A 14,205-nucleotide genomic window follows, 5' to 3' on the forward strand; every position below is an offset into this window, starting at 1 on the left:
TTTACAGGCATGTGCCACCGCGCCCGGCAACTTTTGTATTTTTAGTAGAGGAGACGGGGTTTCTCCATGTTGGTCAGGCTGGTTGTGAACTTCCGACCTCAGGTGATCCACCGGTCTCGGCCTCCCAAAGTGCTGGGATTACAGGCATGAGCCACCATGCCTGGCCCTTAATTTCTTTCTTTCTTTCTTTTTTTTTTTTTTTTTTTTTTTTAAGAACAATTCTTTATTCACCATTATTGCCCAACCCCGGTCTTCCCAAGTGGGGAAACTAACATTTATGAAACAACTAATACATACCTACACTTCACAAAAACAAAAGTCCTTCCAAAATGCTATCAACTATCATTGCCACTTTAAAGATGAGGACACTGAACACTAGAAAGGATATGCAACTTGAGCAAATGCCAGTCAACTAAAAATAATTGAGCTAATTTTCAATCCAGAGCTATCTTATATATCAGATAAATCTGTATCTAACATAAATGGGAATCTCCTGTGAACCCTGGGGAGAGATAAGAATGAGCATTTAAAAAAGGTTCACTCAAGAGACAGGATTTTACGGTAACAGCATTGAAACTTTAATCTCAAGCCGGGCGCAGTGGCTCAAACCTGTAATCCCAGCACTTTGGGAGGCCGAGGCGGGTGGATCACGAGGTCAAGAGATCGAGACCATCCTGGTCAACATGGTGAAACCCCGTCTCTACTAAAAATACAAAAATTAGCTGGGCATGGTGGTGCACGCCTGTAGTCCCAGCTACTCGGGAGGCTGAGGCAGGAGAATTGCTTGAACCCAGGAGACGGAGGTTGTGGTGAGCCGAGATCGTGCCACTGCACTCCAGCCTGGATAACAAGAGTGAAACTCCGTCTCAAAAAAAAAAGAAACTTTAATCTCTTATTTTTCCTGTTTGATTTCTTAAAAAGGGTGGCATGGTCAAGAATTTTCTTTGACATGGTTTCATAATTATATTCACTTTCTCTCCATTCTGAGACTTTTCTATAAGAATATTCACTTTAATCCGACTTCTACTGCATGGCTGCAAAAGAGGATAAGAAATAACTCTTTCAAACTCCTTCATTTCTTTCTTTATCATGTGTCTCTTTTTGGTAGCTCGCTCTGGCTTCTTAAGATTCTTTCCTTGAGTGTTTGCTCCGTAAGTTCTCTCCCTCAAATCATGTGTTCCTGGTGATCTTTAATTTACATCTGTTCCCTCTCATTTATCTGCTTTCATCTCTGTGTGTTCTGGGTGACATGCCCTTCTGGTATGATTTTTGATAAATTTGTTTCTTTGGGGGAGTTATAGTACTTGTCCAAATGATTTATTCTTAAATTCTCTTGCCTGTCCTGTTTAATGTATATGCCTTTCTGTGTTTCATCTGTCAGGTACCAAATAGTACCGTTTTAATCCTTCAATGCTTTGGGTTGTTTTCCTTTCCATTTTTTTTCTTGATTTCATTGCCTGTCTCTTCTTTAATCATTTCCACTCTTCTTTTATTGTAATAAAACTCTGCTTTGGCAAGCCAATAGTCAAGAGAAAGAGCTTCCTCCCTACAGAGTATTTCATACTCCTCCTCTTGCTATTTCTGAGTTATCAGTTGTCTTCCTGCTGTTGTATGTGCAACACCCAGATTCAAGATCTTTTTCTCCAGTGGAGACTACTGACCTGCAGCAATCCTAGGATGTTTAGATGATGTAACCCAGGCCAGTCCCTTCCAAGTGCAGTGAACTGTCCCCAAAGCACACGAGGCCGGTTGTGCTCTGCAGAAAGCCCTTACTTGCCCGCGGGACCCAAGAAACGCTAGAACATCCCGGAACATTTAGCTTTTTGTTTTTAACTACTGTGCAGCTGCAAAAGGGAAATGGTGGCTCAGGACCAGGGGGAGTTGTAGTTCTGTAATCCAAAGAAATTAGTATTTGGCCAAGTACAGTTTTCGGGGGATATCCCCCACAACAGGGTTCCTGTAGGATGTGAGACAAAGAGAATGAATATCCCAGGATGGGTACTGTTGGGAAAATTAGCTGGAAGTGCAACATTGGTTACCAGTTTCATGCTCAGCATCCCATTACCAGGGTGAAAGTGGAGCCACAATCTGCCTTCAAGAGGTTAGGTTCCATCTCTCTACTTATTTAATGGCAAAAACCATACAGCAAACTCATGGCAAGCATGCTAGCAGGTCTGGGAAAGCCAGCGTGTTACACATGGCAGTGGGGACACAGATTCATACACTCTTCTTTTCCTCACGGCCCTTGGGGCCTTGTCCTCTGCAAAGGGAAGTGTAGGCCCCTCTGCGGCCAGCCCGAGAGCCTTGAGTCTTGAGCCTGAGCCTGTGCAGACTGGCCTCTGTGATGGCTGCTGTCCCTGGGTCTGAGTGGCTGTCTTTCCACCCTTTACTCAAATCCTTTAAGACCCATAGCACTTGTCATGGATTAATTGTTTTAGAGACATTGAAGATAGCTTCTTTATTTCTATATCCAAAATACCTATTATAAGAAAGGGAAAAGAAATCTCTCAAAAGTACTTATCTATGCTAAACTGAATCTAGGTTTGTTTATACTTTTTTTTAGTAAGTCTTCTCTATCAAGAGCGCAGAAATATCAAGCCCAGTGATACAGTTTGAAAAATAAAAAAGAACACAGAAGCATAGCTGTCCTTTCTGCCATCTGCTATGTATTGCTTCCCTGGTACATGAAGCATTTATTTCTCTGCCCTGACTGCCCACTGATAGGGACATTCTGCTTTGCTCTGTTTTCCCCTGTACTTGTGGGGAGATGGGAGCATGTGAGCAGCAACATTCAAAGCACCATTCCTCATTGCTGCAGGCGCAGACCAAGCTCTGTCTCCAGGGAAAGCGTGCTGATCACCACACAGACCTGGCCACACATTTCTGTTGATAGAGTGGCCAGTGGTCTGTGAGTGCCACCTTAGCCTGGATGGAGTGTGGTGTTAGCCTGGCCTGCGGGGGCTGTTTATAGGAAGGGCCAGATCATGGGAAGCAGAGCTGCTTGAGATGGAAGAACTCTTTCGAATTTTACAGTTTCAAAAAAGTATGAGAGAAAGTTAAAATATATTCAAGCCAAAACATCAGCCTTTTAGTCCTCTAGATTATGTGCCGATGGAAGTGCTTGTTCCAAAGCTTCTCTGTAATAGTTCTGTGTGTCATGTGCTTTCTTACAGTCCAACTGTTACAACCACTCTAAAAAACCTTGGGGCACTTTATAGACGTCAAGGCAAATTTGAAGCTGCAGAAACATTAGAAGAAGCTGCCATGAGGTCTCGTAAACAGGTCAGTCATACTTGTGTCCTTAACCAGCCCATGGGAACTTTGAATTTAATGGTTCTCATTTACATGACTTTTATTGAAAACTTGATTTAGAAATAGAAAATGTCAGATATTTTAGTTTGAACAAATAAAGTTATACTGTTTAAAAGATCATGAGGCCGGGCACAGTGGCTCACACCTGTAATCCTAGCACTTTGGGAGGCCGAGGCGGATGGATCACCTGAGGTCAGGAGATCGAGACCATCCTGGCCAACAGGATGAAACCCCGTCTCTACTAAAAATACAAAAATAAGTCAGGCATTGTGATGGGCGCCTGTAGTCCCAGCTACTTGGGAGGCCGAGACAGGAGAATCACTTGAACCCGGGAGGTAGAGGGTGCAGTCAGCCGAGATTGCACCACTGAACTCTAGCCTGGGTGCCAGAGTGAGACTCCATCTCAAAAAAAAAAAAAAAAAAAAATCGTAATCCCAGCACTTTGGGAGGCCAAGGTGGGGAGATTGCCTGAGATCAGGAGTTCAGGACCAGCCTGGTTAGCATGGCAAAATACCATCTCTACTAAAAATACAAAAATTAGCCGGGCGCGGTGGCTCAAGCCTGTAATCCCAGCACTTTGGGAGGCCGAGGCAGGTGGATCACAAGGTCAAGAGATCGAGACCATCTTGGTCAACATGGTGAAACCCCGTCTCTACTAAAAATACAAAAAAACTAGCTGGGCGTGGTGGCACGTGCCTGTAATCCCAGCTACTCAGGAGGCTGAGGCAGGAGAATTGCCTGAACCCAGGAGGCGGAGGTTGCGGTGAGCCGAGATCGCGCCATTGCACTCCAGCCTGGGTAACAAGAGCGAAACTCCGTCTCAAAACAAAAACAAAAACAAAAACAAAAAACAAAAATTAGCCGGGTGCAGTGTTAGCGCCTGTAGTCCAGCTCCTCGGGAGGCTAAGGTAGGAGAGTTGCTTGAACCTGGGAGGCAGAGGTTGCAGTGAGCTGAGATTGCACCACTGCACTCCAGCCTGGGTGACAGAGTAAAACTTTATCTCAAAAATTTAAAAAAAAATTAAAAATTAAAGAGCATGAATATGACCCCAAAAGCATGAACAGCAAAATACAAACTAGATCTGTTGGATTTACCAATGTTAAAAACTCTTGTGCATCTAAGGACATCATCAAGAAAGTGCAGGGGGCTGGGCATGGTGGTGAGCACTGTAATTCCAACACTTGGGGAAGCTGAGGCTGGAGGATCTCTTGAGCTCAGGAGTGCAAAACCAGCCCGGGCAACATAGTGATACTTTGTCTCTATAAAAAAACAAAAAAAATTAGCCGGGTGTATTGGCCTGTGCCTGTGGTCCCAACTGTTTGGGAGTCTGAGGTGGGAGGATCGCTTGAGCCCAGATCGCTTGAGCCCAGGCGGTTGAGGTTACAGTGAGCTGAGATGACACCACGGCACTCCAGTCTGGAAGAATGAGTGAGACTGTCTCAAAGAAAAAAAAAAGAGCAAAGGACCTGAATAGACATTTTTTTGAAGATAATATACAGATGGCCAACAAGCACATGAAAAGATACTCAACATCTTTAGTCATTATGGAAATGTTAACTGAAATCACAGCGAGATACTACCACATACTCACTAGAATGGCTATTATAAAAAAACAGGCTGGGTGCGGTGGCTTAGGCCTGTAATCCCAGCACTTTGGGAGGCTGAAGTGGGCGGATCACGACGTCAGGAGTGCGAGACCAGCCTGACCAACATGGTGATACTCTGTCTCTACTAAAAATAGAAAAATTAGCAGAGTGTAGTGGTGCGCACCTATAATCCCAGCTACTCAGGAGGCTGAGGCAGGAGAACTGCTTAAGCCTGGGAGGTGGAGATTATAGTGAGTCAAAACTATGCCACTGCACTCCAGCTTGGGCGACAGAGAGAGACTCCATCTCAAAAAATAAAAATACAGTAATAAATTAAAAAATAAATAAAACAAATGGAAAATAACAGATGCTGGTGAGGATGTGGAGAGTCGCCAAGATTGCACCACTGACCCCTCGTGTTTTGCTCTGGGAATGTAAAATGCAGCCACTGTGAAGTTTGATAGCTTACCTGAAAGTTACACTCAGAATCACCACATGACTCGGCAGTTCCAGTCCTAGATACGGACCCAGAAGAATTGAACACGGCCACACACGTTGTGCAACCCAAGTTCCGTCACTATACCCCTAACGGGTCCTTCGTGTTTCTCTCCACGTCCCTGCTTCCACTCTCACCCCCTCCAAGGAACCACTGTTATTTTTTTCCTCTTCAGAGATTAAGAACTGGCATTTTTTTTCCTAGCGAAGTTTAAGTATCTCAGAAATACCTAAGAAAATTTTAAGTGCTAATGGGTCAAACCGTTTTCCCCTGCCTGGCTCACAGGGTCTTGACAATGTTCACAAACAGAGGGTGGCGGAAGTGCTCAATGACCCTGAAAACATGGAGAAGCGCAGGAGCCGCGAGAGCCTCAATGTGGACGTGGTCAAGTACGAGAGTGGCCCTGACGGAGGGGAGGAAGTGAGTATGAGCGTAGAGTGGAACGGGGTAAGTACAGTACACAGCGGGCACGTGCTCCGGGAGGCACCCCCCAGTGGCGCTTGCCAGGCCTTCCTCCTGTCTCATGTGCTAGACCTTCTGCTTTTCTCAAATTAAGTGCCAATTAAGCTTTCTGTAAGTTCTTCACTTCTGCTAATACTGAAGTCTGTTATTTGTTTAAAGTGGTAATTTTCTTCTCAGAAATCCATGAAAGCTGTTTGGCTTCACTTTGAGCACTTAAATGCTGATTGAGTGTCCTGGCTATTTAAAGCATGATCCCTATCTGGTTTCATTTTAATATTGGGATCAGTGTGGCAGATAACTAACTCGCCTTGTTAACTCACCCATTCATTGCTAACTGCAGTGCTCCTAACTTCACTGACCAGGCTCCTCTAGATTTTCTTAGAATGGGTTGAGGTGCGTTAAAGGGAGATGTTGTTTAAGTGGAATTTGTTTTTAGAAAAGAACAGGTCAGAAACAACAGCTTAGGTGGCTGCTCTGTTGATGTTGTGCCTCAGTCCTGAGCACCCTGCATTTCCCCTGAGAGGGCGTCCAGGGCTTTAGGGCTCTTCAAGGTCACCAGCCCGCTGTGTGCTGAGAGGCTGCATGCACACGCACCCGCTCTGCGTTTTCCTGGTTTGCCTCTGGAAATTCCTAACCACTGCCATTTATCCAGTGGCTGCCAAAGACCACGTAGCCTTCTGGACATTTTTTCTCCAGTGAATTTTTTAACACATGAATTCATTTTTTGATACATCAAGCTGGTGTCTTTGGTATTTTGCTTCTGTCAGGGAGAGTTGAAGGCGGAATTTGACTAATCTGGGGGCACAGTTGTTTTTCTGAAGTTGCCATAGTGCAGTTTGGTTAGTTATAATTATACAGATGTTCTGCCCCAAACAAATACAGTTTTGGGCTTTCTTATAATGTGTCTTAGTTTCTGAATCCTTTTATTCTTTAGGATTTTCTATAGCTATAGCAATTTGGTAAGAGCTAGCATTCTAAATAAATATTTTATAAAAAATGATAGTAGCCAAAATTTGAGGGAGAACATTCTTTGTCTTTATCTGGCAGCTTTCTTGCTTTGTTTTTTTTTCTGTGCCAAGACAACCAATCAGCATCTGCGTTGCCCACTCAGCCCTAGTTGGGCAGTGTTCTAAAACTGAAACGCTGACTCGCAGGCCTTACTCTTGCCCGCATCCTGTCAGAACTGTGTACTGTACTCTTCTCTTGGCTGCTGTTTACCTGCATGCTTTGTATAGAAGGGCAAATCCTTTATCTAGGCTCTAGGAGCTAGGGTGCAGATGGTGATCCTCTTGAATGAAGTTCAAGGAAGAACTTTCTCTTGAGACAGTATTTCTAGGTCCATGTTGACATGAAATCATCTGTTGATAAAATTGTGACAATTCAGAGCTCTGTTGTCATCTTAAAGATAGACTCGGAGATGAAGGAGAACTGCTTGCATCCACTGTAGGGGATCTGTGGGCGGGCGTCCCCGTGAGGCCTGCTGGCCGGAAGTGCTGCTGCTGTAGGTGAAAGCAGCTGCTCCTCCTCCTTCTGCGCTTCCTTTCTCACTTTGGACACTTGATTATGTAGGCCATGCGCAGGCTGTTTCTGATGTGTCCCTTTCCTGAGCAGTATACTTGGTAGCTCTGCAGCTTTGATAGAATTAACCCCAGCGTGCATTGGCTACGGGTGATCTACCAAAACAGTCTGAGTTTTAAATTTTCCAGTGCGGTGGTTCCTAAACTCACTTTGTGCATGGAGGCAGCCTCCTCTTCAGACGGAGTCTTAGATAAAGCGAGTGAATTCACTGGGCGGGCAGCTGAGGCTGCCTGAGAATCTTCACAGGAAGGCCTTGGGCCCCAGCCTGATCCCCCCACAACTCTTAAGGTTTTCAGAAGGCAGAATGCTGAACTCGACCAACTTTCGATTTTATTTTCAAATTACACCTTTCTTATTTTATTTTTAATATATATATATATATTTTTAAAGATAGGGTTTCACCGTGATGGCCAGGCTGGTCTTGAACTCCTGACCTCAGGTGATCCACCCACCTCAGCCTCCCAAAGTGCTAGGATTACAGGCGTGAGCCACCGCGCCCAGCTCTACACCCTTCTTATTAAAAGGCAGTGAGGGCAGTATGCACAAAGGTATTAATTTTTGATCAACTTTATTGAGGGATAATTAGAGGCACTAAAAGGGGGGCCCATTTTAAATGTTTGATTTAGATGGTAACACAGTGCGCATTAGTCTGTCTTTATATTGATGTTAAAACAAAGTTTCTCTTGCTGTTTAAGTGAAGATTTCCCTGAGATTGCAAAACAAACTGTTACCACTGTAGTCACTCTGTGCATCAAGAATTTTTTCAGTATTATGCAATCAAGATAAAACAGAGAAATAAATTAGGTGTTGAGGTAGATGTTAAGACTATACCTGTGGCCGGGTGTGGTGGCTCATGCCTGTAATCCTTCCACTTGGGGAGGTCAAGGTGGGTGGATCACTTGAGGTTTGAAGTTTGAGATGAGCCTGGCCAACATGGTGAAACTCTGTCTCTACTAAAAATACAAAAATTAATTGGGTGTGGTAGTGGGCACCTGTAATCCCATCTACTTGGGAGGCTGAGGCAGGGGACTCCCTTAAATCCAGGAGGCAGAGGTTGCAGTGAGCCAACATAATGCCACTGCACTCTAGCCTGGGTGACAGAGCAAGACTGTCTCAAAAAAGGAAAAAACCAAACAATTATACCTGATATCTATAACATCAGATTTCAAATTTTGGGTTTTATAAAGGTAGCTTTATTGTTCTTGTTAGTTTTATTAGAATAATTTGTTACATATTTATAATGAGAACATGTGATTTCGATTCGATTTATTTATTTATTTATTTATTTATTTATTTATTTTGGACATGGAGTTTCACTCTTGTTGCCCAGGCTAGAGTGCAATGGCGTGATCTTAGCTCACCGCAACCTCTGTCTCCCGGGTTCAAGCAATTCTCCTGCCTCAGCCTCCCTAGTAGCTGGGATTACAGATGCCCACTACCATCCCAGGCAATGTTTTGTATGTTTAGTAGAGATAGGGTTTCACATGTTGGCCATGCTGGTCTCAAATTCATGACCTCAGGTGATCCACCTGCCTCAGGCTCCCAAAGTGCTGGGATTATAGGCTTGAGCCAACATGCCTGGCTGTGTGTGTGTGTGTGTGTGTGTGTGTGTGTGTGTGTGTGATTACAGGCATGAGCCACCATGCCTGGTGGGGGGGTGTGTGTGTGTGTGTGTATTTTTTTTTTTTTTTTTTTTTTTGGAGACAGAGTCTCACTCCATTGCCCAGGCTGGAGTTAGGTGGTGCAATCTTGGCTCACTTCAACTTTGCCTTCCGAGTTCCAGTGATTCTCCTGCCTCAGCCTAAAAGGCATTTTTATGCTTTTTAAAATGTTGGAAACTACTACCATAGCGAAATACATTGTGCTCCCCATTTGGCAGTCACAGCTTCAGCAGAAGTGACTGCAGGGAATGACTGTGACAGCTTTTGATTAAGTTATAATAACCACATACACCAGATATTGGGCTCAGTTTTTCTCAGTATTTGGAAGTAACATTTAAAACAAAGAGTTACGTGGTCCAAGAAAGGGCAAGTTGGTTAATAATTGTCCCCTGTGGGCCCTGGGCGTTGGTGTCACACAGAACTGAGAAGGAAGGCAGGTGGTGACAGATGCTAGTAATGTGCAGGGATCGTCTGGATCAAAGTCTCGACCTGGAGGGTGGTTTGTCCAAGGAAGTACAGTTCTCTTCTGTTTTGTTTTGTTTTGGTGAGACGAAGTATTGCTCTGTTGCCCAGGCTGGAGTGCAGTGGCTTGATCTCAGTTCACTGCAACCTCTGTCTTCCAGGTTCAAGTGATTCTCCTGCCTCAGCCTCCCAAGTAGCCAGGACTGTAGGTGCAGGCCACCACGCCCAGCTAGTTTTTTGTTTTTTTAGTAGAGACAGGGTTTTACCATATTAGCCAGGCTGGTCTCAAACTCCTGACCTCATGATCCACCCGCCTCAGCCTCCCAAAGTGCTGGGATTACAGGCATGAGCCACTGCGCCCGTCCAATCCTCTTCTTTAGGTACACACCATAGGGTCTGTGATTAAACTACTGAACAGCGTCACTTCTGTGACCTCATTTTCATGTGATGTGTGCAGATCTGGCAGCCGTTGTTGCTGCGAGTCTCAGTTGGCTCTCTCTCATGGTCTTGCCGCTGAAAGTGCGGCTGCTTTGTGCACACATAAATCCTTTTCTGGATAAAACTGAGCCTCCTATAACCACTGTCCGTGTGACTTTGCGTTCATCGTGTGATGTGCATATGTCAGTCCGCAGCACCAGGTCCCCGTTGGGATGTGGGAGCCCCTTGGGCTGTCTCATCATGAAGCAGTTGTCTTTACAGTGGTCCCATGAGACACACAGAGCTGCATCATCCTACATCCTAGGTGGAGCCTGAGCTCCCGAGGTCAGTCTCCTGGTTGCAGACCTTTGTCTGTCCGTAGGTCACCAGCTCTGCCGTGGACTTTTGAAACAGCCCCTCTCCGTCTTGCCCCCATGTGAAGATTTCTACATGTTTCCAATATACTACATTCTTACCTAGGATTGTTGGGGAATGGAATATATTGTTAGAAAGGATGAATTTTTATTTTTATTTTATTATTTTTTTTTTAAGAGACGGGGTTTCACCATGTTGGCCAGGTTGGTCTTGAACTGCTGACCTCAGGTAATTCACCCGCCTCGGCCTCCCAAAGTGCTGGGATTACAAGCGTGAGCTACCACGCTCGGCCGAATTTTTATTTTTAAAAAGTTATACTAAGGGCTGGGTGTGGTGGCTCATGTCTGTATTCCCATCACTTTGGGAGGCTGAGGCCGGTGGATCATTTGAGGTCAAGAGTTTGAGACCAGCCTGGCCAACACAGTGAAACTTCATCTCTACTAAAAATACAAAAATCAGCCAGGTGTGGTTGTGCACGCCTGTAATCCCAGCTACTCAAGCGTCTTGAGCCAGGGAATCGCTTGAACCCAGTGGGTAGAGGCTGCAGTGAGCCAAGGTCATGCCACTGCACTCCAGCCTGGGCGACAGAGCCAGACTCCATCTAAAAAAAAAAAAATTACCGTAGTAAGACAACTAAAGTATGCCAAAAATAAACTTAACATCAAATTATATGAAATTCTGCTGTACATAATGACTGCCTATTTTTAAACTGTGAATGCATTATACTATTAATCCTGTTCGGATAACCCAACCCACCTTTGGAATGTGAATATTATTTCCCAGCAATATAAAGAGGTAGACATTTCTTAAGGTGTTAGAATGTGGTGAATCCTCCCAGGCCCTGGTGTCCAGTTGAGTGGAAATCTGCCTGGGGTAGGGCAGCTGCTGGCCTTACCCCGGTTCTCAAGGTCAAGGTGCTCAGGTGGCAAGTGCAGGGAAGTGGGCAGACTGACCCAGAGTGGGGCACCCCACTCCACTGCCAGCCCTAGGTGTTGGTCAGGGTCTGCAGAGGCTCAGGGAGGAGGAGGCAGCTGGGCTGGACCCCAGTTCTGGGACTCCTGGGAGCGCGCACGCGTGTGTGTGTGTGTGTCACATGAAATACTTTTGGAATCTGAGTGAAATGAGTCTTCTGTGTCCTGCCAAGTATTTAGTTGAGGTGTATTATAAATAACAGTACCTGTAGTGCAGCACTGAGTTTTGAATGAACAGCAAGGGCTGCACTCTTGATGATGCGGAGGTAGCATTTTAGCATCCTTTTTCTAAAGAGCAGCAAAAACTTGTATTTTCTTGTCCTCGCAAGATTTTTGAGGTGTTGGTAACAAGTGTTATTTTTCCATTTTAAAGATGAGAAAAATGAAGCTCGGGCTGGTTAAATGACTTGCTCAGCGTCCCATGGTGAGTCCGAGCGGGCGGGGCGCAGGCCCTGCTGTCTGTTGCCTCTGTCGAGACGTCGGCTTTCCAATCTGGCAGGACCCAGGATACAGTGCTGCCTGTGGAATTCGTTTTCTTTTGGATTATCAACTGCATGTTTAAAATGTGCTGGAGACTTTTAAAGTCTGTGGTTTCCTAAAGTTTCTGAAATGTCTACAACGTGCTTTTAAGAGAATGAAAGTCATACCGTATTGTAGCCTTTATTTTGGTCCCTATGTTTTTCATTGCATAATCTCCTTACATACAGTTACTTGTAAAGCCTTTTACGCTAAGTGTCAAGGAAATTTCCAACACATTGCTATCTTTAAAGTGTTGAAATTTACTTTGGTGACCATTGGGAATGGACCAGTCTGGATTCTGTGAAATGCACCCCGAGGCCCGGCACCTGCTTTCTGCTGGGCTGGTAGAAGCAGGCAGAAGGTCATCCCAGTCCTAAAGCCACTCAGAAGGCTGCTGAGACTTGTGACCTAGAAATACTGTAAGCCAGGCTGTGTTTTGCAGGGCCTGTTGCCTTTCCTCGCCGCGGTTTCACGTGGGTTTTCTCTCTCCTTTCTGTCTGACAGGCCTAGCCGCCCGTGACTCTCACTGTCTCCTGCATGCGGGCGGCGCCCCCCGCGGCTTCCCTTCTCCCTCCAGTGCTGCCCGCCGTGTCTGGCGGCCCCTAGGATCTTGTCAGAGCTGCACCTCTCTGTGACTGGCCATTCCTTTCGGGGCTGCTGTCCTTTTTGGGGGGTTCCTGATTTCTGTATACATGTAGCTTTGCCAGATATGTACTTAGTAATATAAATTGTATTAATAAAATCCATTTACTGTGTAATACATGACTTTAAAAATTAAGAGCGATAGCTGTTCACTCTGATAACAGGAAGTTAAGTGTCACACAAGGTGTTGTTGCAATGGCATGACGGTGACCTGTTGACGTAATTAAGCCTTAGAGCAAGGCATGTGCCGCACGTGCTCCGTGGTCTCCCTAGGATACGCCCCAGTAGCATTTGCTGTGTAGTCTGTGTGTGAAATTTGGGCATTCTGCTTTTCTCTACTAATCTTGAAGTGCTCAGTGATTTGTGTATTTGTGTCTTTCTAACTTCTAATAAACTCACTCCGACTGACCTGTGTCTTGTGTCTGTCTGCTTGGTAGAACTTCTCACTCTATCCATGAAACGCCGCATGGCCCAGCTGCTGAGGGTCATGGGGTAACTGTTCATCTCACCAAGGAGTTTCTTCCGAGAATAAATGTTGCTGTATGCACATTTTCTTTACTTTGTGTTTTTAATTATCATGTTTAGATACTGCCAAGTATTTCACTTCTTAATACCTGAATGAACTAAGATGAGAGCTGGCCACTCTCACCTCCCTACAACGTTGTCTGAGGATTTTTAGTTATTTGCATAGAATGAGCATTTTATTTAATTTTCCAACCACCTTTATAGTTAACATTTAATGAAACGGTTCTGTAAAATTTACTGAAGGAAACAGTACCTCACCAACTATTGCACTTAGACAAAGCTGTTAAAAGGAAGGGCCTCTGTTAGATCCAAATGGTTTGGGTCCTGTACTGTGTTACTTGGACCACATGCTTACATGTCTGTTAAATGTGGAAATCGATTTTGGTGATATTCCTAGAAGCTGCTTTAATTTTCTTGAGACTTTGTGTGCTGGCTTTGCCTCAAAATTGCAGTAGGATTCACGTTGCTTTTGGGATGTGATCACTTTTGTTTGTATGAGCTTCCTTATGTCCAAAGATTTTCATGATCACTGTATAATCTTTAATGGAATTAAAAATGGATAATTTCCAGTTAAAGTACATGGTAATTGGAGGTTTCTGCAAGACTCTGTCAGCAGTGAGTTGCTGGCGAGTGGGATGGCCTTGGCGGAGCTCTTACTGGCACCCGGTGTGGCTCTTGTGGGAGGGAGGGAGAGCCACCTGCAGCTTCATGTTTGTTCACGTTTTTTTCAGGATGGCACTGGATCTTTAAAACGCAGTGGTTCCTTTAGCAAACTCCGGGCTTCCATTAGACGCAGCAGTGAGAAGCTGGTTAGGAAGCTGAAGGGAGGAAGTTCACGAGAGAGTGAGCCAAAGAACCCCGGGTAACTATCTCTTCCAGCTCTCCTGACTCCCCTGCACACCGGCCGAGGGGCCGCTTCTGCTAGCACAGCCTTTCTCACCCACAGACCTCAGAAAAGACACTCCACTGGTTCCTGTATTCTCACACTGGGAGGGTTTCATAGTTGCCACCTAGGTTTTCCCAGCTTAGGTTGAGAAATAATTGGGTAACTTCCTGTTAGTGGCTAAAGAGCTAATACCTTTAAAAGAAAATACGGAATTTTTTTGATTCTGTCACATGTTCTAAGAAAGCCTTAGCAGTGAAATGTCGGAATTTATATTAAAACACTGAGCATTTTGAACTTGTTTACTCTAGATGT

General features: G+C 44.9%; 1 protein-coding gene across 17 annotated transcripts in view; it reads left to right on the forward strand.

The window, feature by feature from the left end:
* Nucleotides 1-14,205, forward strand: part of KLC1 (kinesin light chain 1) — a 73,663-nt gene that overhangs the window by 43,987 nt on the left and 15,471 nt on the right. For 7 of the 17 annotated variants that reach the window (XR_745578.3, XR_012516438.1, XM_074394357.1 and 4 more), the window contains 3 exons: nucleotides 3,174-3,282; nucleotides 5,681-5,842; nucleotides 13,739-13,869. Coding sequence is in view for 15 of the 17 variants with exons in the window: in XM_074394357.1 (XP_074250458.1) it covers nucleotides 3,174-3,282; nucleotides 5,681-5,842; nucleotides 13,739-13,869 (402 nt within the window). In the remaining 2 variants the exon portion in view is untranslated. Of the gene's footprint in view, nucleotides 1-3,173; nucleotides 3,283-5,680; nucleotides 5,843-11,694; nucleotides 11,746-12,344; nucleotides 12,891-13,738; nucleotides 13,870-14,205 lie in introns of those variants that run through there. The other 10 variants (XM_074394361.1, XM_010343930.3, XM_074394362.1 and 7 more) reach the window with 7 other exon arrangements.

This window comes from Saimiri boliviensis, chromosome 2, assembly GCF_048565385.1.
Source record: "Saimiri boliviensis isolate mSaiBol1 chromosome 2, mSaiBol1.pri, whole genome shotgun sequence".
In the NCBI taxonomy this organism is placed as follows: Eukaryota; Metazoa; Chordata; class Mammalia; order Primates; family Cebidae; genus Saimiri; species Saimiri boliviensis.